This window comes from Oryctolagus cuniculus, chromosome 3, assembly GCF_051225735.1.
Source record: "Oryctolagus cuniculus isolate XC-2025 breed Fujian yellow rabbit chromosome 3, ASM5122573v1, whole genome shotgun sequence".
Lineage (NCBI taxonomy): Eukaryota > Metazoa > Chordata > Mammalia > Lagomorpha > Leporidae > Oryctolagus > Oryctolagus cuniculus.
In genome coordinates, this window is record NC_142869.1 from 156,901,950 (window position 1) to 156,926,414 (window position 24,465).

Here is a 24,465-nt window from a genome sequence, read left to right on the forward strand (position 1 = left end):
GATGCCAGCACTGCAGGTGGTGTCTTTACCCCCTATGCCACAGCACTGGCCCCTAGAGGGATACTTTAATATGAGAAGGTTAAAACTTTTGGGAGGTAGTCTAGAATAGTGATGAACGCTGCAGTTCAATATCAGGAGACTGGAGTTGCAACCCTAATTTTTTGGAGCAGTCACAACAGCTAACATATTTCATTAGAGGCTGATGATTAGGTGCCGTGATTCAGGGTGACAGTGGTTAGTTTTTATCATGTGTTAGCACACGTTTTCTTGATGTATTAAAAAATCTGTGCAGATTGTTATATAAAGTATTGTGTCCTGGGTATTTTTCTGTCTAAAAGTTACATTCCGAGAACTTGGCAGTGTAGAATGTAAGGCCTCACAACCGTTGGTGCTCTAGGGACGACGTCTCTGAGAGCTGTAACCTGACCTTTTGGACTATTTTCGTATGATTTTCCTTCTATTTCCTTTTTTCCATCTCTGATGCATGGATGTCATTAAAAGTACTCAATCCAGAAACAGTGGTAATCTGTGCACCTTCTACTCTTTAGGGTGCTTTAGAAATAATGAGGGTGGGGAAATATGGGGGATGTCTGTTCTCCAGAGTCCATGAAACTCCAAGATGTTAATCTCCCAGGTGTGGGGCTCATGTGTAAAGATCCATTTGAGGCTCTTACCTCGAGTGCCCAGAGCCCAAGGGATGCTCTGCCTGCATTCCCCAGTGGCTGTCACAGGCCGTCCTGCCCTTCTGTGCTGAGCTCACCACCCTCGCGGCCAAAGCATTCTTGAACTGTCTGATGCAGGTCCTCCTTGTGAAGTAGGAAATGTCCTTATGCACAAACATCCTTGTGACAAGTCAAAGTTGCTATGTGTTGTGTAGTATTAATGAGCCCAGCTGTGTATTTATTCAGTTCAAAATTCAGTTTATGAAGTGAGAGGGAATTGGGCTAACATTGTTTGACATTTTGGCAATTGCTTAAGTTTTTTTTTTTTTTTTTTCCTCTCCCGATTACAGGGTGAAAACTATCAAAAGGAACTAAATCAATGCCTGCCTATAGAGGAAATTAATTCAATTATGACTTTCATAGAAGAGCTTGGAGGTCTGGGACAATTCCAACTGGTAAAACAAAAGTGACATTTGATTCCTCTTGATTATGGAGATTGTAGTAAATCAAATCTAAGCTACCAAGTTTTCACTTCAAACAAGAGGAAGATATTTCTTTCAGAAATAGAAATCTTAATAATCTTTTTTCTTCTCAGAGATCTGAATAGTAAGATGAATAAGATTTATATGCTTTACTTTAAGAGTTTGCAGACAATAGAGAACTTGTGTTGGGGTAAAAGAATATGGGATTAGTACAGCTGCCAGGATTTGACAGCTCTCAAGGGGAAAATGTCAGAATTTTTCCAACCAAGTTATACTTTTTCTGGTTTTGGGACATTTACATGTAATCAAAATTTATTCCTGCTTACTATATCCTTTTGTTTGTGCAAAATCAAATATAAATCAATATAGCAAGAATATTGTAGGAAACTACCTAAATCATAAATGTTTACAATTCTATTGGAAAATTCAAAGAAAAAATATAAATAATTCTAACAACCTTTACTGGTTTTAGCCTTAAGAAGGATGCTCACTTTCTCTTCTATGTACTTTTCTTGGTTCTGTTAATGTAATAGTCAATACCAAAGGGTAATTTATTGCATAAGCAGGTACATATGCACAGTGTATGCTTCATTTCCAGTTCTGCCATTTATGTGGACTGTAATGAATTTGTCTGTTTTCACGTGAGATTTGTTCATACAAACATCTTTTTAAAATAGCATTTTAATAAAGCCAATAGCAATTCATTATTAACCTGATATTTGGGACAAGCCCCCCTTTTTTTGCTTTAAAAAATCTGTGTGAGTTGAGTGAGTTGCAACAAATTTACTAAAGTAAGTAGTGTTTAATAGTTGTTGTTATAATTTAGCCCCATATTTTGGATGGCTTAAAGGAGTTTATTTTCCCAAAGATAATTCAACTAACACATCATCATTTTAATTAGTTTGGATATAGTTTATTATTATCACATGCCCAGTAGTTTTACTCAATACTATAGAAAGAGATACAAAGCTACCTGGCCTTGCTGTTTTGGAATTCATAATTTAAGATGTTGTGAATGTAGAGGACATCTGCTGACACAATGTGAGGAAAAACTTAAGAATTATTTTGCAAGAGAAAGAGCAAATCCCAACTTCCTGACTCCAAGTAGAAAACAGGATAGGCATAGATATGGGCTGTTTATTTTCTTTGATGAGATTAATATTTCTCACCCTGGCATAATTCACTTGTAGCCCAAGTGGATTTCTCTTCATTCTTCCCACTGTCTGACTCACTCTGCTATTTAGCTGTTTGGGTTATTTATTGCAGCAAGGAGAAATCTATTTCTATTCAATGAAAAGTAAACTCACCTCATTTAGAAATAGGATATCAACAAAGTTCCTTATAAAAAGTGGCACTGACCTTGACAACTGCAGAGAATATTAAATTATGACACTGGCTAGTGCATTTTAATAATTTCAGATATTCTAAAATATCTGACTATGAGTATGAAGGCTTCTCTAGCAATACTGTGCTGTAATTTATCTTGAATAACTTTCGCTGATATTTTGTGTTTGAATATTCCTTGTCAGCTCTTCCCATCTACTACTCCTGGGATTCAATCTGTGATGCATGAATTTTATGCTATGGAGAGTCCTATGGGGAAACCTGGCTCGGTTTTGACTCAATACTGGTCCCTCTTAAATGCACTTGAACAGTTTCGGCTCATGAATAAAAAGACGCAGCTACTTCCACTGGAATGGTAAGACGGCCACAAATTTGAATTGTGCAGTCCAAAAAATTTGAAGTCTAAAGATTGATTTCAAAAAGGTTTTGCCTACATTAAAGAAAGCAACAAAAAGAAGTGTGTCCAAAAATTCATGCTCTGGAAAATAAACGTCTTTAAAACATTGAAACCATAATGATTCCAGTGGTCTTCAAACACTGTAACAAAAATACACCCAAGAGTTTTTCAAACCAACAGGACTTGACTCCACTATAAAGTGATGCTGAAAATTAAAAGCTTCAAATTATTTTCATTCTATGATCTATATCCTTGAATTGAGGAAGCATCAGACAGAAAGAATTAGATGAGATTTTTTTTTTATGAACCAAGTCAGAAAGGGGTTCCAGACAGTAAGAATATTTACTCAGCAGGTTTTTGAAGTGTGACTTTATTCTGGCAAGATCTAGTCAAATTTATCAATATATGTTTGCTGTCTTTGTCAAAACTTGTTTTGTTGTTTTAGAGGGTAGGATTTTTTTTAAAGGTTTATTTATCTATTTGAAAGTCAGAGTTGAGAGAGAGAGAGAGAGAGAGAGAGAGAGAGAGAGATACTCCACCCACTGGTTCACTTGTCAGAAAGTTGCAAAGGCCTGGTCTGGGCCAGGCTGAAGCCAGGAGCCAGGAACTTCTTCCAGGTCTCCTATATGGGTGGCAAGGGCCCAAGCACTTGGGCCATCCATCTTCCTCTGCTTTTCTCAGGCCATTAGCAGGGAGCTAGATAGGAAGTGGAGCAGCCAGGACTCCAACTGGAGCCCATAGGGGATGCCAGTATCACCGGCAGTGGCTTTAACTGCTGCGTCACAATGCCCGGCCCCAGGAATTTTTGTTTTAGAAAGTAGAATCTCAGAAGGAAATGTGTGGCGGGGATGACAGTTTGCCATCTATATTCACTTCCATTAAGAGGTGGGAAGGAGGGTGTGGACAGGTGAAACCTATTAACACCTCAAGTTAGTGAAAGAGGTGAAGGCAGCACCTGAGGTTTGGCCCATTCTCTCCTATACAGATAGAATCAAGGGCGTATTTGACTTTTCTACTGCCAGGAAAACAGAAGTAAACCTTAACTCCCAGGGAGATCAAAGACTAAATGGCCCTGCTATTATCATTTGCATCTCTTGCAGTCTGCCTCTGTAATGGCTTCAGTTCCTTCCACCTCAGGAGATCCTGAAAACAGTACTGGGAGACACTACTCTATATAAATCAAAAATACAAATCATCTAATGCTATAACTAGTACTCAAACAGTATTTTTCACTTTGTGTTTCTCTGTGGGTGCAAACTGTTGAAATCTGTACTTAATATATACTAAACTGATATTCTGTATATAAAGAGAATTGAAAATGAATCTTGATGTGAATGGAAGGGGAGAGAGAGCAGGAAAGGGGAGGGTTGCGGGTGGGAGGGAAGTTATGGAGGGGGGGAGCCATTGTAATCCATAAACTGTACTTTGGAAATTTATATTCATTAAATAAAAGTTAAAAAAAAGAAAAAAATACAAATCATCATATATTTGAAGAATTCTTACAATATCTCCCAGGATCAGAATTCACTTTAATAGCTACAACTTTATCATGTTGGCCTGAATTCCTTAATAAGAAGTAGAAGGCCTGGGGGAAGATTTTGGTTGTTTGAAAATTGAGTTTTAGCTAATACAGCTCAAAGCCACTTTGTATTTTGTACCTACCCAGATAATCCAAGCCTGCCTCATTCATCATTATAGGCAGGTGAAGAACACACTTGATTTCCCAAGGAGGCTATTAAAGGATTGTTTTTCACTTTGACTAAATTCCCTTGGGATACAGGTTTTGGAAAGCTGTTCCCCAGCAAGATTTCTCACCCTCCACGTATGTTATGAGGTTAAATAATCCATTAATCTTAAACGCAGAAGATGGGATTCTCTTCCCATCTGGAAATTTACTAATTGTGTTGAGTATGGTTAGAAAGCATCAGGACTATTTTGAGTCATAGACTTAGATTGAAAAATCTCAACTTCAGAGTTCATTAATTACAAGAGACTAGGTTTAGACCCCTCTGAGACTCATTTTTCTTCTATGTAAAATGTGGATTAAACTCCTCGCTCTGTGTTATTGAGGTAGGGTTGCATAAGATAACATCAGAGTGCCATGTGGTGTCCCTTGTACACACTGTGACACAGGTGCGTAGTGAACACCAGTACACTTTCCTTTTCACAGGTCTGTACCATCCAAAAATCACTTTAACTTCTACAGTAGGGGGTAACATTTCAATTTCTTTTTTAGGAAAAACAAGACAAGTTCAAAAACTTTATCTAGGTTAGCACAGAGATAAGTGACTTTGGAGATCTATAAGGAAGCAATTAGAATATTGGTCCTACAACATTTCAAGGAAAAATACTCAGTTATAATTATCTTTAGGTTTACCAGTGAATAAATGTATTTGCATATTTAATAATCATTCATACCTATTGCAAGGAGGATACGAATTATATCAGTTTCCCAGAGGAGAAATTGAGAGCTAGGAAGATCAGTCATTTGTTGGAGCTGCACAGTTAATGGAAAGGGAGTTGAGACTAGGACTCTGGCCTTCTTTTCCAGGGTCCGGAGTGCTTTTTCCAGTATAGTTTGCAGAGAGACCATCACTGCCTTTATATATACATATATATATATATATATTTTTTTTTTTTCTGGACAAGCAGAGTTAGAGAGAGACAGAGAGAAAGGACTTCCTTCCGTTGGTTCATCCCCCAAATGGCCGCTATGGCTGGAGCGCTGTGGCCAGCACGCTGCGCCAATCTGAAGCCAGGAGCCAGGTGCTTCCTCCTGGTCTCCCATGCGGGTACAGGGCCCAAGCACTTGGGCCATCCTCCACTGCCTTCCCTGGTCACAGAAGAGAGCTGGACTGGAAGAGGAGCAACAGGGACAGAATCCTGTGCCCCAACCGTGACTAGAACCCCAGAGTGCTGGCGCCGCAGGCAGAGGATTAGCCTAGTGAGCCATGGCGCTGGCCCCATCACTGGCTTTATATTCACAAGGGCCATCTATAGTTTTTTTTCTGCAGAAAAAAAGTGGATGTTGCTTATCTACACTCCCCACAGGGTAAATGACTTCATCCTTCATTTTAAATAAAGTTCTGGCAGCAAGATGAGGAGAGAGAAAGTTACAAAAGCAAGAGTAGTTAAGTAACTACTAGTAGTTATCTTGGGTCTGTATGGAATTAGTGTAAATCTAAACAGAATGAATATTCAAAAATCAGTGTTTATCTTCTCTCTGCCAATTTTCACTTCAATGGAAATAAAAATGCATATAGCTTGCTGTAAGGAAGTGCTTTCATGAAAATTCACATGGGTGTGAAACAACTAATTTATTCAAAAAATTATAAAAGAAATCACTGCAGGATACTTTAACATACAAAGTGTCATGCCTTTTAAACAATTATGTTTCCAAGATTCAGTTTATGTACTTTTTGAGGGTTGTATCTTTTGCAAGATTCATGTTTAGTTTTCCCTTCCTGTAAATTAGGATTTTATTTTAATTTGGCCTGGCATTCAGTGGGACTTCAACTAAACATATCTCACATTTGCTTTATTTCTCCGTTTCTTGGCGGGTGGCAAGGATTCTAAAGTGAGTGCTAGGCAATATTACCTCCCATCTCTGATTCCTTCCTTGTGTTCAAAACAAAATGAAGACTTTAAAAAATAAAATAGCTATAAAACTTTTAGCAATATTTTAATTCCTTGATTCTGCATACTTTCTTGTGTGATGTTCACGTTTTGCAGGAATTGAATATGCCTTATTCATCTCTTCTCTTCTCCAATGCCTAGCATGGTATTGGAGATATTAAATATTATAAAATGCTATTTCACACAGATCCTTTTACTTAATTCTCACAGGATCTCTGTGAAGTGAGGCAAGTGCTGTAATCTCCATTTGCTGAATGGAAATGGAGACACAACAGCACAGAGAGTAGAGCTGTGTGGGGCCCGAGGGCCGTGTCTGCCATCACCAGGACCAGCAGTTTTTCTGTCTGCAATTTAGATTATTCTGGTCCCAAATCTGAGGATTTGAATGGCAATCTGGGCAAGCATTTAGTTAGTTATGTAACAAAGAAAATGAGGAGAACACACCAGAACATATCTACCCCTTACAGCTTACTACTGTTGATCAGAGTTTAAGGATAAAAGTCGTGGTAACATAAGTCATTTTTTGCATTGTTCACCTATATTTCTCAGATTATATGTGTGAGGGTACTTCAAAATTGTGGAAATAGATTTAAAGGATAAATTTATTGTGCTGTATATGTTAGCTACCAAATCAGAGAAAACAAGAAATTTGTCCCTTTTAGTCTGGCTTATTTTAGTGTTATCACAAAAATTAAAAGGCAAAAAGAAAGAAGGGAAGGATGAGGGAGGGATGCAAGGTGAAAAGAATCATTACATGCTTAAAATTCTGCATATGAAATACATGAAGTCTCTTTATATAAATAAAAAATAAATTATACAAAAGATGTTTATTTTAGTGCAAAAATTTTCAATCCACGCAGTTTTCATGGTACACATTTTCCAAGAACTATTGAATATCCCTTATATAATATTCACTTTTTGCACTGAAATACTTATTTTTAACTCTATTTTCTATTAACTTTTTTGAAATGCCCTTGTGTGTTCTTCTCAAGCTGTGTCTCAGAGTTTCCAAGCTTCTTGCTTCAAAACTGTGTAACTTTAGCCAAACAGATTCCAATAAGAATGTACATTCTTGAATCACTTTTGTTGGACCCAGGCTATCTGAGATTGCTCTGCCTTGGACTGAGGAATGACTTTTTGCCCTGGTTTTCTTCAAATGTGTTTCTACTGATTAGAAATGATGAGATCTCCACCCTTCTCATTTGGGGCTAGTTTGCCAATTTTGAGGAATGAAACCCAGAAAGTGTTTGCCTTTGTCAAAATAACTTTGCCCACATAGACAAAAAGAAAGTGTGCTAAATGTAATTTCTATGGATTTTACTCATTTCATTGATTCAGGATTGTTTGGCATTGTATTTGCAGGAATACTTTTGCAGAGAATGAGAACATTGAAAAACCACAAGTGCTGTTGGATACAATTGAAAATAAAAAAGGTAAAAGGATATAGTCTCATAAAAATAAATTTTAAAATTTTAGCATAAAAATAAGTATTGCCTGGCCCAAAAACATTTTAAAAAATGTTTGGTTTTGTTAGCAGTCAAAAATGAAAATTAAACAAGGACATGTTCTTTTCTCTCAAATAATGATTTCAGCACTCTGCATGTTTCTGTTCATTCATTTGTTCCATACATATTTATTAGGAGAATTTCTATAGCTGTCTGATTAAATTCAAAAATTTAGAATAAAGAAGAGTAGAACTAATGGATGGCATTTTTATTTTGAAGAAGCTTTGGAAATTGTAGTCATAAATCATAGAACTACAAGAAATTTCAGTAGATCACATTGGGGAGAGTGATAAGTAAACAGCTCATTTTCTCCCTTAATATTTTCATATTTGAAATAATCATTCTGCTGAGGTTTGAATAAAGTAACATATTTTTATTTAATGTAGTATTCAGTCTTACTTAGAGGTAAATAATAAAATGTGTGTTGTACTACATTACCTTATGTTTGAGACAGTTCAATGTTTTTTTTTTACATTTTTGGTTATACTTTTCATTTTAAATTTACATTTCCTTTTTACCTGCAGTGCTACAAATTATTAATGAAGATAAAGAAATCCATTGCAATAATGGTGAGTTGAGAATAAAGAGGTACAGTAGTGTTATCTGCATTTAGGTACACTCCAACTTTGAAAAAAATAACCTTTTTTAGCATTTTTGACTATCTGTAGGCTGCTAATTTCTTTTAAATAATATTTGAGAAGTCATTAGATTTCTGAATAATGTATCACTTTTACATGAGAAGATTTTTAATTTTCTGTTTTTGAATGTGAAATGTGTGTGTGTGTGTGTGTGTGTGTGTGTGTTGAAGCACACTGACTTCCAGATCCTTCTGAGGCCTGAGCAGTTTTACAGCATTGCCATGAATACCCCTGCAGTAGAAATTTGGCTAGTCAGCTTTGTACATTGATCTTTAGGTGGGGTCTTATCATCTTGCAATGATTTCTTTCTTGCCATATGTTTATTATAGTGGTTAGTACTTGAGTACAATTTTCCTTATAACAGTTGAGTATCTTAAAGCCAATTTTCAATTTTTCTTAAAATTCATCATTTTTCATTAAAGGCATAATCAATAAAATACTTGCATTTTAAGTTTTTATAAACTTTATATTTTAAAATAATTTATTCACTTTGATCAGTATTATTACAGTGGTCTTGCAAATGTATCTTTCTAGAGAGTCTGACTTTCCAAGGACACAGGACTATTAAGTGCCTGAACTGGAACAAAACTCCAGAATTTTCTTAATATTCTATAATATATCATGGGAAAATAAGAGTTCTGTATAGTAGGCTTGTTTTTGACAGTGTGTACCTTTTAAAATCTCTATCTCTGTCTATATTTGGTGTTAAAACATGCACTTAGAAAATTTAGTCTTTCACAAATAAAAAATCGTGCAATTTAGTTTGTGATGTTTTAACACTTTGATTAAAATCATGGAACTCTTTAATAGAGTTAAATAGAGTCAACAAATACACCCAATTAAAGTAAATGGTGCTTTAAATTAAGTATTGCCAGTAGGAAAAAGATAAGAAGTATTTTGTATGCCCTCCCGCCCTGTACTCATGGTCAGTCTCTCCCCCTAAGCACTATTCTACCCTGCTGGGAGATGGCTACCTAAAATGTGTGGGGAAAAGACTATTGAAAAGCTAGCAGCAAAGTAAAAATGAACATTTGTGGAGTCTACTCAGTGCTAGGCTCTGGGCTAGATGCAGCGTGAGCAAAGTCACCTCACCACTTTGGGCTTCTATTTTCTTATTTATAGAATGAAAAGATTGTGCTTTTAAGATCCCAGGTAACAAGGTGTAGACAACGTGAACACTTAGATAACTCTTCCAAATTCTGTTTGTCTTTACATGGATTGAAACTATTCCTACCTGGGTCTCCACTGTTAATCATCCTACTTTTATGGCGTGATAGAAGATTCAAAAAATAACTCCATGATGTCTCAGAACAGGTGGGATTATCTTTAAGTCTAGGCTGTTCTTGTGTGTCATATGAGTTATGATTATCCCTCAAGAGGGCAATAAAATTCTGCAGTTAAAAGAAATCCATTAAAAGGCACCAAAACTTCAAACAGCTTTCCCAAATACACTTGCCAAATAGGTTAAGCTGCCTGCTATCAACATACCTCAAGCTGTGTTCTCCGTAGATCCAAGGTAAACTGGCCTGAGACAAGTTGGGGCTAGGGTGGGACACATGCCAAAGAATTACCGGGTGTTTATAGATGCAACACTGATGACTCAGTGGAAGATGCTGTCAGAACTCAGTCAGTTCTCAGGCAGGGGTCTGGGCTGCAGCGCCCAGGCTGGAGGTGGAGAGTTTCTGATGAAACAGAAAGAAGCACATGCTAAAGTTTTGATTAAGAAAATGATTGCAAATGTATTCCATCTCACAGAGAACTGAGTTTCGGCTTCTAAGTTTATTTGATTTTTAGTTACTTGAAAGGCAGAGAGACAGAGACAGAAATCTTACCTCTGCTGATTCACTCCCCAGATGTCTGCAGCTACTGAGGCTGGGTCAGGCTGGAGCCTTGAACCGGGCACTCAACTCAGGTTTCCTGTGTGGGTGGCAGAGACATAGGTACTTGAGTCATCACCTGCTGCATCCCAGGGTGCACGTTAGGGAGAAGCTGGGATCAGAAGCAAAGCCAGATCTGAAACTCAGGCACTATTGTTTCATCCAACTGGCATTGTAGCTGCTTTACTAAATGCCTGCCCCTGAATTTCAGTCTGTTTATTTACTTGTTTATTATTTATTTATTTGAATGGTGAGTAAATGGATTATTTGTTTATTTAATTTTTTAATCCTTTTTACTATGTATACTGCAGGCTTCACTTTCAAGCAGCAAAATTAACCAAGCAGGTGGTACCCAATTCACTGAGTTATTCAAGAAAATTCACTACTTACTTATTTTTTTATACAGCTTTTTCCCTAAAATGAAATTATCATATATTTATTGTAGTATTGTTCTTTTTTAAAAAGATTTATTTATATGAAAGGCAGAGTTACAGAGAGGCAGAGGCAGAGAGAGAGAGATCTTCCATCTGCTGGTTCACTCCCCAAATGGCCAGAGTTAGGACGATCTGAAGCCAGGAGCTAGGAGCTTTTTCCGGTCTCCCCTGCGGGTACAGAGACCCAAACAGTTAAACCATCTTCTACTGCTTTCCCAGGCCATAGAGAGAGCTGGATTGGAAGTAGAACAGCCAGATTTTTGGAACCAGTGTCCATACGGGCTGCTGGCACTGCAGGTGGCGACTTTACCCGCTATTCTACAGTGCTGGCCCCAGTATTATTCTTTTTTAAAAAATATGTATTTATTTGAAAGGCAGAGCAATGTGAAGGGGGGAGAGAGAAATTTATCTTCCACACACTGAGTCACTCTCCAAATGGATGCAACAACCATGTCCAAGTCAGGTCAAAACCAGGAGCCAGGAACTCCATCCTGGCCTCCCTCGTGGATGGCTGGAACCCAAGTAGTTGCATCATCATCAGCTACTTTGTCAGGCATTAGCAGGGAGCTGGATGAGACACAGAGGAGACAATTCTTGAACCAGCACTTCGGTATGGAATGCCCGTGTCACAAGTGGCAGCTTAATACACTGTGGTTCAATGCCAGTCCTTACTGTATTTTTGTTAACTTGTACCATGAACTTCGTGGTATATCTGTATGTTCAACAAAGAAATACAAAATTTGGTTCTTATTGAAGCATAAAGTATGGACATGATGGGAAATCTAACTGGAGAGAAAGATAAGGAGGGCTTGTGCAATGCCCTGTTTGCCTTTTTAGAAGCCTGGATTTTGGAAATGATGAGAAACTACTGAAGAATTGAAGACAACTCATCAGATTTGAAAAATCATTGTGACAGTTGTATAAACGTAGAGGAAGACACAGCAGTTAATAAATAATCTTCTTTCTGTATCTTCAGTTTTATAGCTTCCTGCAGCAAATTCTGTGTTATCTCTTTTTGTGACTATGTTGTTAAAAGTCACTGAATGTTTTATGTAAAGGCAATGCAAGAATAGTTTCTAGTTTACTGATTTCCATTTAAACTTCTATATTTATGTTTGCTGGGATTTTATTGACTGTTGCAAAGTACTAACGGAACAAAATACAAATTGACTTATTTTGTTAAACCTTTGGACTATCGGATTCTTTTTTTAAACATAGAGTAGCTGGTGTGTGTGTTTATATAGCTATTTTTCTTTTTTTTTTCTCACCAAGATACTGCTATCAAAGTTGGGCTCCCAAAGACAAATTTTTTTTAAGTTTTTAAAATTTTTAATTGACACGTAATGATCACATATGTACTAGGTACAGTGTAACACCAATGCATGGATACAGGGTATGGTGTTCCAATCAAGGTAATTGGCATATCCATCACCTAAAAACATTTATCATTTCTTTGTGTTAAGAGCATTCAAAATACTCTCTAATAGTTATTTTGAAAGATCCAATTCATTGTTTTCAACCAAAGTTCTAATCATCCTACTTATAGAATGCAGTATCCAGCTACAGCCCTGTACCCATTAACCATCCTTGCTATAATCACACCTCTCCTTCACCCTTCCCTGAAACTGGTAACTGTTACTCAACTCTTGACTTCTGTGAGATCAACTCTTTCCTTCTGCAATTGAAATAATGTCCTCCTAGTCTATCCATGTTACCACTAATGATGGGATTTCGCTCTGAAAGATTGGTTGTTTTTAATGCCTTAGAATCAGCAATGTAAAGTTGTAATCCTAGGTTCTAAAGCAGTATTAGGCAGAATAGAGGATGTCCTTTCTACTTTATGGTACTTCTGCAGGTTAAGATGGTTTGGGAAGTGAGGGGTCTTAGGATGCCCTTGCTGATGTTTTTGTATCTGAATATTTGATATATTCACATCCTACTGCCTGTACACTATTATATCAATCTCATGACAGCTAATGACACTTCCCAGGAAATTTTCCTCATTCTCGGCTGGTTCCGCTTTGTCACCACCCCACGAGCCGTCGAGCTATGGCTATGAAGCTTGTTATTTGTCATAAAAATCATGAAAATGCTCTCAGGTCACAGAAGAGACACTTTCCCTACCTTCTGTGCCTTTAAACTTTTGAGGGCTGAGCTAAACCTGCAATCTGCCTAAGACCAACTAAAGTCAACAGCTGTTATGGTAGGTGAATTTTGCAACTTTTGACAAGTTGATAATCAGCTGTAAGCAAGGTGTTGGATGAAGAGTCAGCAGTGATCACTGCAATTGGTCAAAGAACTTGGAGAAAAATCACCTTTATCATACATGATTTTAAAATATTAATCCAATTTACAGTTGTTTTTTCTTTGTCATTGTTATTTTAACAGATAAAGAGACTCTATGTTACATCAAGCAGATCTTCACACTTCCACATTTGGAACTAAATCCTGAATTTAATCCAGAGATCAAAGATTATTACTCAGAAGTCCCATTTGATGTGGTAACAGTGACAATTGGAGCAGAGACTTCTAAGTGTCAGTGCAAGGTGCACCTGCATGAGCGGGCAGGGCCAAGGTACGGGGATGCTGAGTGGGATGAGTTGAGACATCACTCTTGAAAGCAGACATATGATCCAAATTTGGAAAGTGGTTGAAAAAAGTTTAGCCACAATATCACTTGGAGAGATTGCCAGAGTGTGAAATCTGTCTCCTACCAAGTCTTACGTGCTTGAAAGAACACACTGATATTCTACTAATCTATGAACAATCTTTGTTTCTACTCTATGTAATAGTTTAGGATTGTGTTACAAAAATATTAAGAGGACTCACTGAGAAGAAATTTTGCTTATTATCATCTTTATGTTTTCAGATTGCTGGAGTTGATCTTTCTGAACACTAACCTCCTTCCATCCTAACCTTACTCCTCAAGTCTGAATATTCAGGGTTGCTTGCTTATGCATGTTGATGACATTTTGTGGACACCTTACACCATACCACTCAATTTCCTGGTCTCATTGAGACTTTTTTCTGATTCTTTTGAAAGTCATCAACTCTTTTGTTGGTAATTCTGAAAAGAAGATACATCCTTATACATTGTGTGCACAGCAAAGAAAATACCCATGGGTCAATGCTGTAGGAGAAGAAATGCACTTGGCATACCATGGAGTGAAGTTGTATCAACCTTGGTCACAACCCTGACTGTACCATGCAACTCTGGGCAATTTGTTTACCAGATCATAGTATTTGCATAGAATTATTATGAATATTAAGTGAGATCATGTACAGTTTGACAGCTTATACCTGTTAGTTTTCATTCTATAGTTAATGGAGGATATGACTTGTTCTTCAAGATTTATCTTGGTATAACAAAGAATGATGTACTGGAGGTTGCATTTTTTCATATTTTAGGTTTCTTATGAGATCATATGGAGCTTACTTGGTTTTTATGTCAATGGTTGGCATTTAATAAATATTGATTTATAAGTTTTGGCTGAATAAACCAATTTCTCCCCCCTTCCCAGCTTTGCCAAGTACCCTCTGGGCTTAGGAATGAACAAAATCTCCATGCTTGTGGTAGATGAAACTCCAGCACAGGGTGCGACCCTGATCACATACAAACTCACCATCTATAGAGAAGACCGCCCAAGTCTGCCCTTGTTTGAGGACTTCACAGCATGTGGTTTTGTACAGGTGAGTGAATTTCATATTCCCACTCGGGTTGACTTGGGAATGATCTGTTAACCCAGTGAAAAATGCCACAAGAAGATTGTCTTAAGAAATCATATGCTTTAAAATCTAAATCCTGGTCTCATTCTGAAAAGCAGGAGTCCCAGGCAGGTATGTAAGGCACCTCATTGTGAGTGGTTTTCGTTTTGTGTGGTGACTACTTCCTGTACTCATTGTGTTCATTGGATTTATTGTGGTTAATATTCAAAAAATGTCTGAGTACTCACACTTCATTATGAAATTGGTTTCACATTTCCCCCTTTAAATTGTGCTGTTTTTCTTGGATTTGTCCCTGGGTCTACTTTTGAAACTTTAAGCTAGATTCAGTGGAATTTATTTTTAAAAATGAGAGAAAATTTTATGAAACTGTTTAACAGATGGGACACTGGACAGATGAAATTAAAATTTTTTTCTCTGTCTCTGTCTCTGTAACTCTGACTTTTAAATAAATAAATAAATCTTAAATAATAAATTAACTTTTTTCAGGATGGATAAATTTCTCTTTCATTTCTCTTATTTTGATCGTTTCATGAGGCTGCAGTTTCTCTCGTGAGCATCACATGTCCTGTTATGGCGTTGATTTTAGAGGAAGGGGATTGAGGATTTGTCTTCTTTGGTGGTTCTCTCATCTGCTTTTGCATTTTTTTCTTTGATTCTACATGCATCCTACTACTTTTTCTCACAACACATAACCTCATGATTCTAGGGAAGTAGTAATTGGAACTCAACACAGATCTACCAGTCTACTTGGGAAGTGTAATTGCAAATATGCGATGTCAAAAGGTTCTTTATGCTCTGCATAGCTTTGGAGTACATCAGGTTAGTAAGGGGAGATTTGGCTTACAGGGGCTTAGTGGGTAGTATGGATACCACTTTAAAATAAAAGAATAGCCAGATATAGTAACTCTCTACCTGCCCCATTCCTGAGATTTTTATTTTTCAAGGGCACATGTATCTCTAATATATAAATTATCACTAAATCAAAGAGAATTTCACGTTGGTCTAAAGATTGGCCTAATGCAAGATAAAATGATTGTTCTGAGCAATAATAATAGATGTACTTTTTAAAAAACATATTCATTTATTTATTTGAAAGGCAGAGTTACCGAGAAGCAGAGAGAGAGAGAGAGAGAGAGAGAGAGAGATGGAGGGAGGGAGGGAGGTGTCTTCTATCCACTGGTTCAGTCCCCAGATGGCCGCAACAGCTAGAGCTGGGTTGATCTGAAGCCAGAAGCCTGGAGCTTCTTCCAAGTGTCCCTACATAGGGGCATGGTCCCAAGGACTTGTGCCATCTTCCACTGCTTTCCTAGGCACATTAGCAGGGAGCTGGATCAGAAGTGGGGCAGCTGGGACTTGAACTGGCTTCAGGCATCAGCCTTACCTGCTACCCCACAGTGCCAGCCCCAATAGACATACTTAAAAAAAGATAGAATAGAGATGATTTCTGTGGCCAAATAGGTTTGTGAAGCAATAGATTAAACAAAGGTAAGTAAATTTCGTTACAGTTGGACTTCTTGAACCATTAATATATTAACTTAAAGAGTGTCCTTCAAAAGGAGAGTTTATAGTTTGCTGCATTTGCACACTTATTTGATATTGTTTTAGTGGAATAGCTATTAATATTTCTTCCATGGAAACAATATAGGAAGCATGAAGTTGTACTGTGGAGATTTCAAAATATATTACTATCATTTTTCAATTTTCAATTTGCTTTGAGTTGCTGTGTCTTTGCCTTCTTTAGAACTCAGAAACAAATGATAGAACCACACCAAAATAGATAAGGAAAAATAGACAAAAATCTAGAGACAGAGATGTGTTTTTGTCTACACTTCTATATAGGTTTGTATGTATATAATTAATTCCAAGCTAAATATCCTCTCTCTCTCTCTCTCTATTTTTTTTTTTTTTTGGAGCAAGCTTTATTTCATATGCTGCTAATAGGAATGTAAAATTGTTGATCACAGGAAAACTTTGGTGGTACATAGTAGAGCTAAACAGAAATACACATGCATATAAAGATGCGTATTCTTGATTCAGCAGTCCTCCTAGTCTACCCAGGATGAGTGAGGCTATATGTCTACCAGAAGACTCACACACAAAAAATCGCCCCATCAGTTCTATTCATAATAGCTTAACTAGATAAGAGAGGAGATAAATTCAACAAAATACTATTGAAATATTTCAAAATAAATGAACTACTGATACACACAAAAATATTTTGGAAGAATATCCAAAGTATGATGTTGGTAAAAGGAAGCCAGACACATAAAAACATACTGTATTTCATATGGATTCAAGAACAGGCAAAAACCAATTGATAATGGTAGAAATCTGAATGGTGATGGTATGGGTATCTCTACATACTAGCAAAGTTTTTGGGTAAATGTCCTATACATTAATCTGGATACTAGTTACATCAATAACCAGGTGCTTTATAGATATATAAAAACTTAACTAATGATGCGCTAAAGATGTATGTGATTTACTATATAAAATTATGTAATACATAAAATATGCATGTATGTTTGTATGTATAGAAATTGTACATACTACATATAAATTATATCTCATTAAAGTAAGGAAAAAGCATTGATGGGAAAGTATTATTATTATTACCTTCAGAGATATGCTTCTCTTCTCAAATATTGTATTGATCAGAAACTAGTTAATCACCATGCAATTACTTTAGACATCAGAATATATTAGGAATCTATTATTGAAATATGCAGAAAATATTAAAAAATTCTTGTGGAATGAACTCTATAGATGATTGCAGAAAAGTATTTCAGTCATTTATAAAAATCCTTTCCAGGAGGTCTTAATTTAAAGTTTATGTGTGGTCCCACAATAAACATTGTATTTTATAACATGGAAAAGTGTCTAATAAGCATGAGTGAATTTTAACCTTTCTTTTAGAAACTCAGGTAAGTGAACAGATAAGTGTGGCATGAATCATGTAGATTGCTTTAGACACTCACCTAAGCATCAGTGGCCTCAGGAGCTGGGAACAGTGAACAGCAAAAGTAGCATTTTCTCACCATGGACTCCTGTTGGAATCCTAATCCAGAGAATCCCTTCTCTTTCACGTTTCATCTCATTAGGGTCTTGATGTTTCATTGCAAGCTGATGCCATGAGGAAAGGTACAACACAAAGAAAGCCCAAAAGATAACATTTCTAACCTCAAAGTTAATAGCTAAACAGACAAACATCATGAGACTTGACAAACTTTTGGTTTTCCAAACTGTTCCTTTTCTTTTCCATCAACAATAATAGTACCCTCATAGTGCTTAGGCTGCTATCCAGAGTCCAGGCACTGCAGATTAAATGATAGGCTGTTCTAGTTGAATCTCCAAAGTCTATATAAGTGAACCTAAAAGGAAACTTATTAAACTTTAATTCTATTTTGTTTATTGGTTGGGGAGGGCAATTGCAGTTTTATTTACATTTCAAGTTATATTTTAACCTCATGCGGTTCATAATTAATATTTTTAAAGGTTTAATTTATTTATTTGAAAGACAGAATTACTGAAAGAGAGGCAGAGGCAGAGAGAGAGAGAGAGGTCTTCCGTCTGCTGGTTCACTCCCCAAATGGCCGCAATGGCCAGAGCTGAGCCTATCCAAAACCAGGAGCCAAGAGCTTCTCCTGGGACTCCCGTGTGGGTGCAGGGGCCCAAGGACTTCAGCTATCCTCTGCTGCTTTCTCAGACACACCAGGAGGGAGCTGGATTGGAAATGGAGCAGCCGGGACTAGAACCAGCGTCCATATGGGATGCCAGTGCCACAGGCCAGGGTTTTAACTCACCGTGCCACAGCACCTGCTCCCACAATTAAGTTTTAAATAAACATGGTCTTAGTAAATTTGTGCTACTGTAACAAATATATGTGAGATGAGGTAATTTATAAAGAACAGATTAATTTCTCATGGTTCCAGGAGCTGAGAGTGCAGATCAAGGCACTGGCACTTGGGGTCTGGTGAGGGCCTTCTTGCTGAAGAGAAAAAAGGGCAAAAAGGGCCGACGCTTTGTTCTCATGAAGTGAGAGGAGCCAGAGTTCAGGAAAAAGATCTGTCACTGCTTTCCTCCTGCCTTTTTTTTTTTTTTTTTAATTTGACAAGTAGGGTTACAGACAGTGAGAGACAGAGAGAGAGAGAGAGAGAGAGAGAGAGAGAAAGGTCTTCCTTCCGTTGGTTCACCCCCCAAATGGCCACTACAGCCGGCGCTGCACTGATCCAAAGCCAGGAGCCGGGTGCTTCCTCCTGGTCTCCCATGCGGGTGCAGGGCCCAAGTACTTGGGCCATTCTCCACTGCACTCCCGGGCCACAGCAGAGAGCTGGACTGGAAGAGGAGCAACTAGGACTAGAACCCGGCACCCATATTGGATGCCAGCGCCGTGGCTTACTTGGTTAATCCTCCTCCTGCCCTTTTATAAGGCACTAATTCATTCATGAGGGTGGAGCCATAAGGACTTAGATCTCCAGAGGTTCCGTCTGTTAATGCGGCCACAATGGGGATTAAGGCTCAACACAAGAGTTTTGGGGACATGCAGACCATAGCAAATATGAAAGGCAGTGAGCCTTCAGATAGCCAAAAGCAGAATTCCATTTATGATTAATCAAACCTCTCAACTTCTGCTTCCTCCATTTCCTTGCCTTCTGGGGATCCTTTATTCATTTCATCATTTCACCAGAAGATGAACAGGGAAAAGAAAGCAAATATAAAGAATACCAGTCAATTAAAAAAGCAATTACTATGACATTTTGGTGAATTATAAGATAATTAGTTTATTAATAGATCTTTTGTTTCACTTATAGTATCAAACGCTGTTAAGTACCTACTTAGCCATAATGAATTATTTGAGTTTACTTAATGTCTACTTTCCAATTATTAATACTATGCCAGTTGAAATTTGCATATTGTTGCCACAAAGGTGGCACTAGTGAGGGAGAAAGAACTCATTTATAGGACTAACATAAAGCAACTAGATTGGGACCAGGGTGTCTTAACCTCATGCTCTTGCCATTGGGAGCTGGATAATCCTCTGCTGAGGGAAGTTGTCCTGCACTGTGCACTGTGGCATGAGGAGCAACATCCCTGGCCTGTAACTATTACTGTCTCCTAGATTCCAGTGGCAGATTCCTTCTTCAGGTTGTGACAAGCAAAAATGACTCTAGACATTGCCCGATGTCTACAGCAATGTCAACCCCAATTGAGAACTTCTGACATAGACCAAGAAGAGTTCCTGCTTTTCTGCTGATCTGTGTATTTAGTAGAAATGTGTAAGATTTCTTCAATATTGTATGTTGGAGCATCATTGTTATCTGTTTTGTCCATGTACTTTTAGCCATTTTTGTAGTCAGTGGTGCTGTTCTCACAAAACTTCACTCATTAACTTGCCACTTTTTCTATCTAATGTAATTATTATGATCAGAAATATGCATTGAATTATAAAAACATGATTCTTCTGAAAGCATAAAAGCATCATATAATATACTTACACTGTTATTACATTTTGATTTATCCAGAAATAGTATAATGTTTTGCTGCTAGGAAGAAAGATTTAGAAAGCAATAAACTGTTATTGTGGCTGGAGCATGTCATGTTTAGGAATTAATAAAATATATTTATGTTCTAAAGAAATTAAAATACATATGGGGAACTATTTCTCTTAATACCCCTTTCCAAATCAGAACTTTTGACATAGATAACAGAGAACATCCACAGAAGTTGATTTTATAGGTGATCTATGTTTTCATATACATTTTGCCCCCAAAGTGTTGTGCCAGAATTGAGCCATAAATAAAAGTTACAGAAAGGTCATATAGCAGAAGTCTAGGAGACTACATTTTGTGGATCTGTGTGCTAGACACAGATTTCACTTTAAAATGGATTATAATTCACAAAGAGAAAATGTCAAGGAAAGTACTTTTTAAAAGATTGTTCTATTATTTAGCTATCCATTTAAATGGCATTTTCTGCTTTATTTAACAGTTAATTAGCCATCTAGATGCACAGTTATTATATGATGTGTGAATGACTCCAGTTATAGCATTTGGACATGCTTTATATTTCTCTCATTTATTTATTTTTTAAAGATTTGTTTATTTATTTGAAAGGCAGAGGCAAAGAGAGAGAGAGGTCTTCTATCCATTGGAGCTGCTTCAATCTGAAGCCAGGAGCCAGGAGCTTCCTCTGGGTCTTCCACGTGGGTGCAGGGGCCCAAGGACTTGGCCTATCTTCACTGCTTTCCCAGGCCATAACAGAGAGCTGGATGGGAAGTGGAGCAGCCTGAACTTGAACTGGGGTCCATATGAGATGCCGACACTGCAAGGGGCAGCTTTACCCACTACACCACAGCGCTGGCCCCTCATTTATTTTTTTGTACCTTTTCAACACTACAGAGGTCTATTATAAGATGATTATAAAACATCTCTAATGATAGCTGCCTAATTTTTCAGAAAATATGCATAATAAGAGAACGGAAGTGCATTTATTAATAATTGTTGGATGAAAACCTATTGTTTCCAAATTTATAATTGCATTAGAATATCAGTTGAATTGTTTTTGGTTTACTTTAGCAGAAGAATAACTTAATTTTCTAACAATAGGCTCTGTGCTACAGGAAATGCTCTCCAGGCATACCTGATTCTTACATACCTGCTATGTACTTTGTTTTTAGAAACACCATTTTGTGCCATAGGAAAATATAATAGCAGCAAAAGCAGCATAAGGGGTGCTGTAGTAATGCAACATTTATAGAGTTCTATTCTATGCCTTCCTGTTCTATTATATACCTTCATGTCTGATTTAATAGTCACCATAACCCTGAACATAGGTTGGGTTTTTAAGCTCCCCACCCTGCCCCACTTTCTCTCTCTCTCTCTCTCTCTCTCTCTCTCTCTAACATGGAGAGATTAGGCTTTGGAAAGGTTAGAAACTTTGGCCAAACCAAACACAGATCTTGCTGATTTCAAATCAAGTCCCTTAATTATTATTGTGCATAGTGGAATCTTAAATCCTCAATGTACTTAAATTCTTTTTTTTTCATTACTTAGTGTAGGGTTAATTTTATGAGTACAAAGTAAACTGATAGCAGATCTTGTAAAAATTAAGAAAGATATTAGGAGAGGAAAGAAGAGGAAGAGTGGGAGTGGGGGTGGAATGAAAGGTAGGGTGGGAAGTATAACTATATTCCTAAAAACTGCTGGGGCAGGGCCAGGTCAAAGCCAGGAGCCAGGAGCTTCATCTGGGACTCTCATATGGATGTCGGGGGCTCTCATATGGAGCTGGGTCAGAAGTGGAGTAGCTAGGACAGGAACCAACACCCACAGGGGATGTCGAAGTTGTAGGTGGCAGCTTTACCCACTAAGCAACACTGGCCCCTGTATTCAAATTCTAGTTGATCTATTTGGGAAACTCCCATTCAATCAGAATACAACCTATTAAACTTACTTAGATTATTTTACATGAACTCATACATTGATTTTTATGCCGTTCTGCAATCACTGAAAATTCCGAGGTTTACGTAACTTTTGTTTTGGTAGGGATTGTACTGACAACAGAGTATTCCATAGTGTGTCTATTGGAATCTTCTAGAGGTAGCTTAGTCTAATATTGTACCAGGCACCACACATATCTAAAGGAAGAACTCCTTCTCTCCTACACAGGTGATTCTAAACTCCTGACACTTCTGGCACTGAATGTGTAGTCTTTTCTCTCATATTAAGCAATTTCCCACTTCTCCAGGCACCTGTTGGGCATCCCACAATTCAGTTCCAACACTAGTGTCCTGGAGTTGGAGCAGACCCCATAGGTTCAAAGGTCAGTCCCATAAGACTCCCTACTTCAGACGCCAGGCACATATACCAAGTTGTGACCTATGCTTCTGACAAGCTGTCTATAAATCTGTGGTTCCCACCATCCCCTCCTTGGGTTCGTAATTCGCTTAACTAGCTCACAAAACTCAGGGAAACATTTATTTATGTTTCCTAGTTTATGATCAAGAATACAACTCAGGAACAAGTAATGTATGAGTTACAAAGGGTGAGGCATAGAGAGGGGGGAGTGGGGCGTCCGTGCCTCTCTGGACTTGCCACCTGCTGGCCTTTCTGTGTGCACCAACCAGGAAACTGCCTGAACTCTTAGTGCACAGAGTTTGATGAAGGCTTCATCATGTGGCCGTAATAGACTACTAGCCACCAGCCTTTCTTCTCTCCCTGGAGGATACAGTTTAGGGCTAAAAGTTTCAAGCTTCTAGTCAAGGTTTGGCCATCCAGGAGTCTATCAAGACTCATGTCTTTAGAAGAAAAAGTACTCCCGTTTCACTCAGGAAATTACACAGAATTTAGGAGCTCTGTGTCAGGAACCAGAGACAAATCCCAAATATATTTTCATTATGATATTAAGTTTCCTAACCTCTGACTATCTTTATTGGTGCCCAATATTTCAACCAGAAATTACATATTAGAATTCTACTTGGACAGAATACTATCATTCTACTAACCATTAAAATATTTTCTGGTGTATAGGTTTTGCTTTTTAATTTTATATTTGTTTATACATTAGAGCAACTCAATTCCTAGTCAATTATTTTCATTAAGTAAAACAGTTCACCATTTTATTGCAGCTACCCAAAACATCCACACTAAATTTATTTAAAATTTAATTTTAAAAACTTTGTTTATGTTCTCTGTAGGATAATCAGAAGAAGGTATTGGGGGGTTGATCCTTTGACAAATGCTTCGAAGATACATTCAATCACAGGAGAGCCTCTCACTTTACACTCTTACATAATCCTTACAACAAGCAGAGAAGGTAGTGTAAGTGGATTTTTATTGCCCCAGCCAAGTCTTAGGCTTAAGTGTTTACAGTTATTTCTAGATGGACTTATTTATTTATATCTTATAGTAAGTATTTACATATGATGAACAGATTTCTTAAAAGACTTATTTAGATAGATTTCAAGGCAGGCATTGGGCCTAGTAGTTGAGATGCTGGTTAAGATGCTGGTGTCCCATATAAGAGGACCTGGGTTTGATTCCCAGCTCTGGATCCTGATCCCAGCTTACTGCTAATGTAGACCCTGGGAGGCAACAATGATGCTTCAAGTAGTTGGGTCCCTGCCAACACATGGGAGACCTGGATTGAGTGCCTGGCTCCTGGCTTTGGCCCTGGCCCAGTCCCAGCCACTGTGGACAATGGGGAGTGAACCAGGAGATGACAGCTTTCTCGGTCTTTCTGCCTCCTGGGGATGTAGGATGGGAGATGGCAGATATCTCTCTACCTTTAAGGAGTTAAGGAAAGTAGGTATCTGAATCCCATGATTGAATAGTGCATTTCATTTTCTTTATATGTGGAAGAGAATGTTCCCATTGTAAAATTCAGATTTTGTTCTTGCTCTATAAAGATGATGGGGGTCAGATTTCTCTGTGCAAATTGTTCTATCAGCACCAATTTTGTACCCTAGCAAAGTACCTCTAAGCCATTTTCCTAACCTAGTGGTTAAAAGCTGTGGACTATAAAGTTCTTTCCCTTAACTGCTGTCAGGAAAGCCCGAGTTGAGGTCCCCACTCTGCGTCTAATTGGCCTAATTGATTATGTGCCCTGGTTTGATCATTTAAGCCCCTTAAGCCTCAGTTTTCTTATCCTTAAAAAAAAATCAGTACCTAACTTCTAGAACTATTCTGAAGATTCAGTTAGGTAATAACTGCAAAATTTTAGCACAAGCTTAGTGCATGATTAGGTGCTTGGTCACTGTCAAATTGACA

The 24,465-nt window shown here is 37.7% G+C and overlaps 1 protein-coding gene across 7 annotated transcripts in view; it reads left to right on the top strand.

The window, feature by feature from the left end:
* The window catches only part of CPED1 (cadherin like and PC-esterase domain containing 1), a 587,225-nt gene that overhangs the window by 158,452 nt on the left and 404,308 nt on the right, over positions 1 to 24,465 (top strand). For 6 of the 7 annotated variants that reach the window (XM_089329475.1, XM_008258284.5, XM_089329478.1 and 3 more), the window contains exons 10-15: positions 1,013 to 1,117; positions 2,674 to 2,843; positions 7,884 to 7,954; positions 8,551 to 8,595; positions 13,364 to 13,550; positions 14,497 to 14,665. In XM_089329475.1, coding sequence (XP_089185601.1) covers positions 1,013 to 1,117; positions 2,674 to 2,843; positions 7,884 to 7,954; positions 8,551 to 8,595; positions 13,364 to 13,550; positions 14,497 to 14,665 — 747 coding nt within the window. Of the gene's footprint in view, positions 1 to 1,012; positions 1,118 to 2,673; positions 2,844 to 7,883; positions 7,955 to 8,550; positions 8,596 to 9,941; positions 9,979 to 13,363; positions 13,551 to 14,496; positions 14,666 to 24,465 lie in introns of all 7 variants that reach the window. The other variant, XR_016231749.1, reaches the window with a different exon arrangement.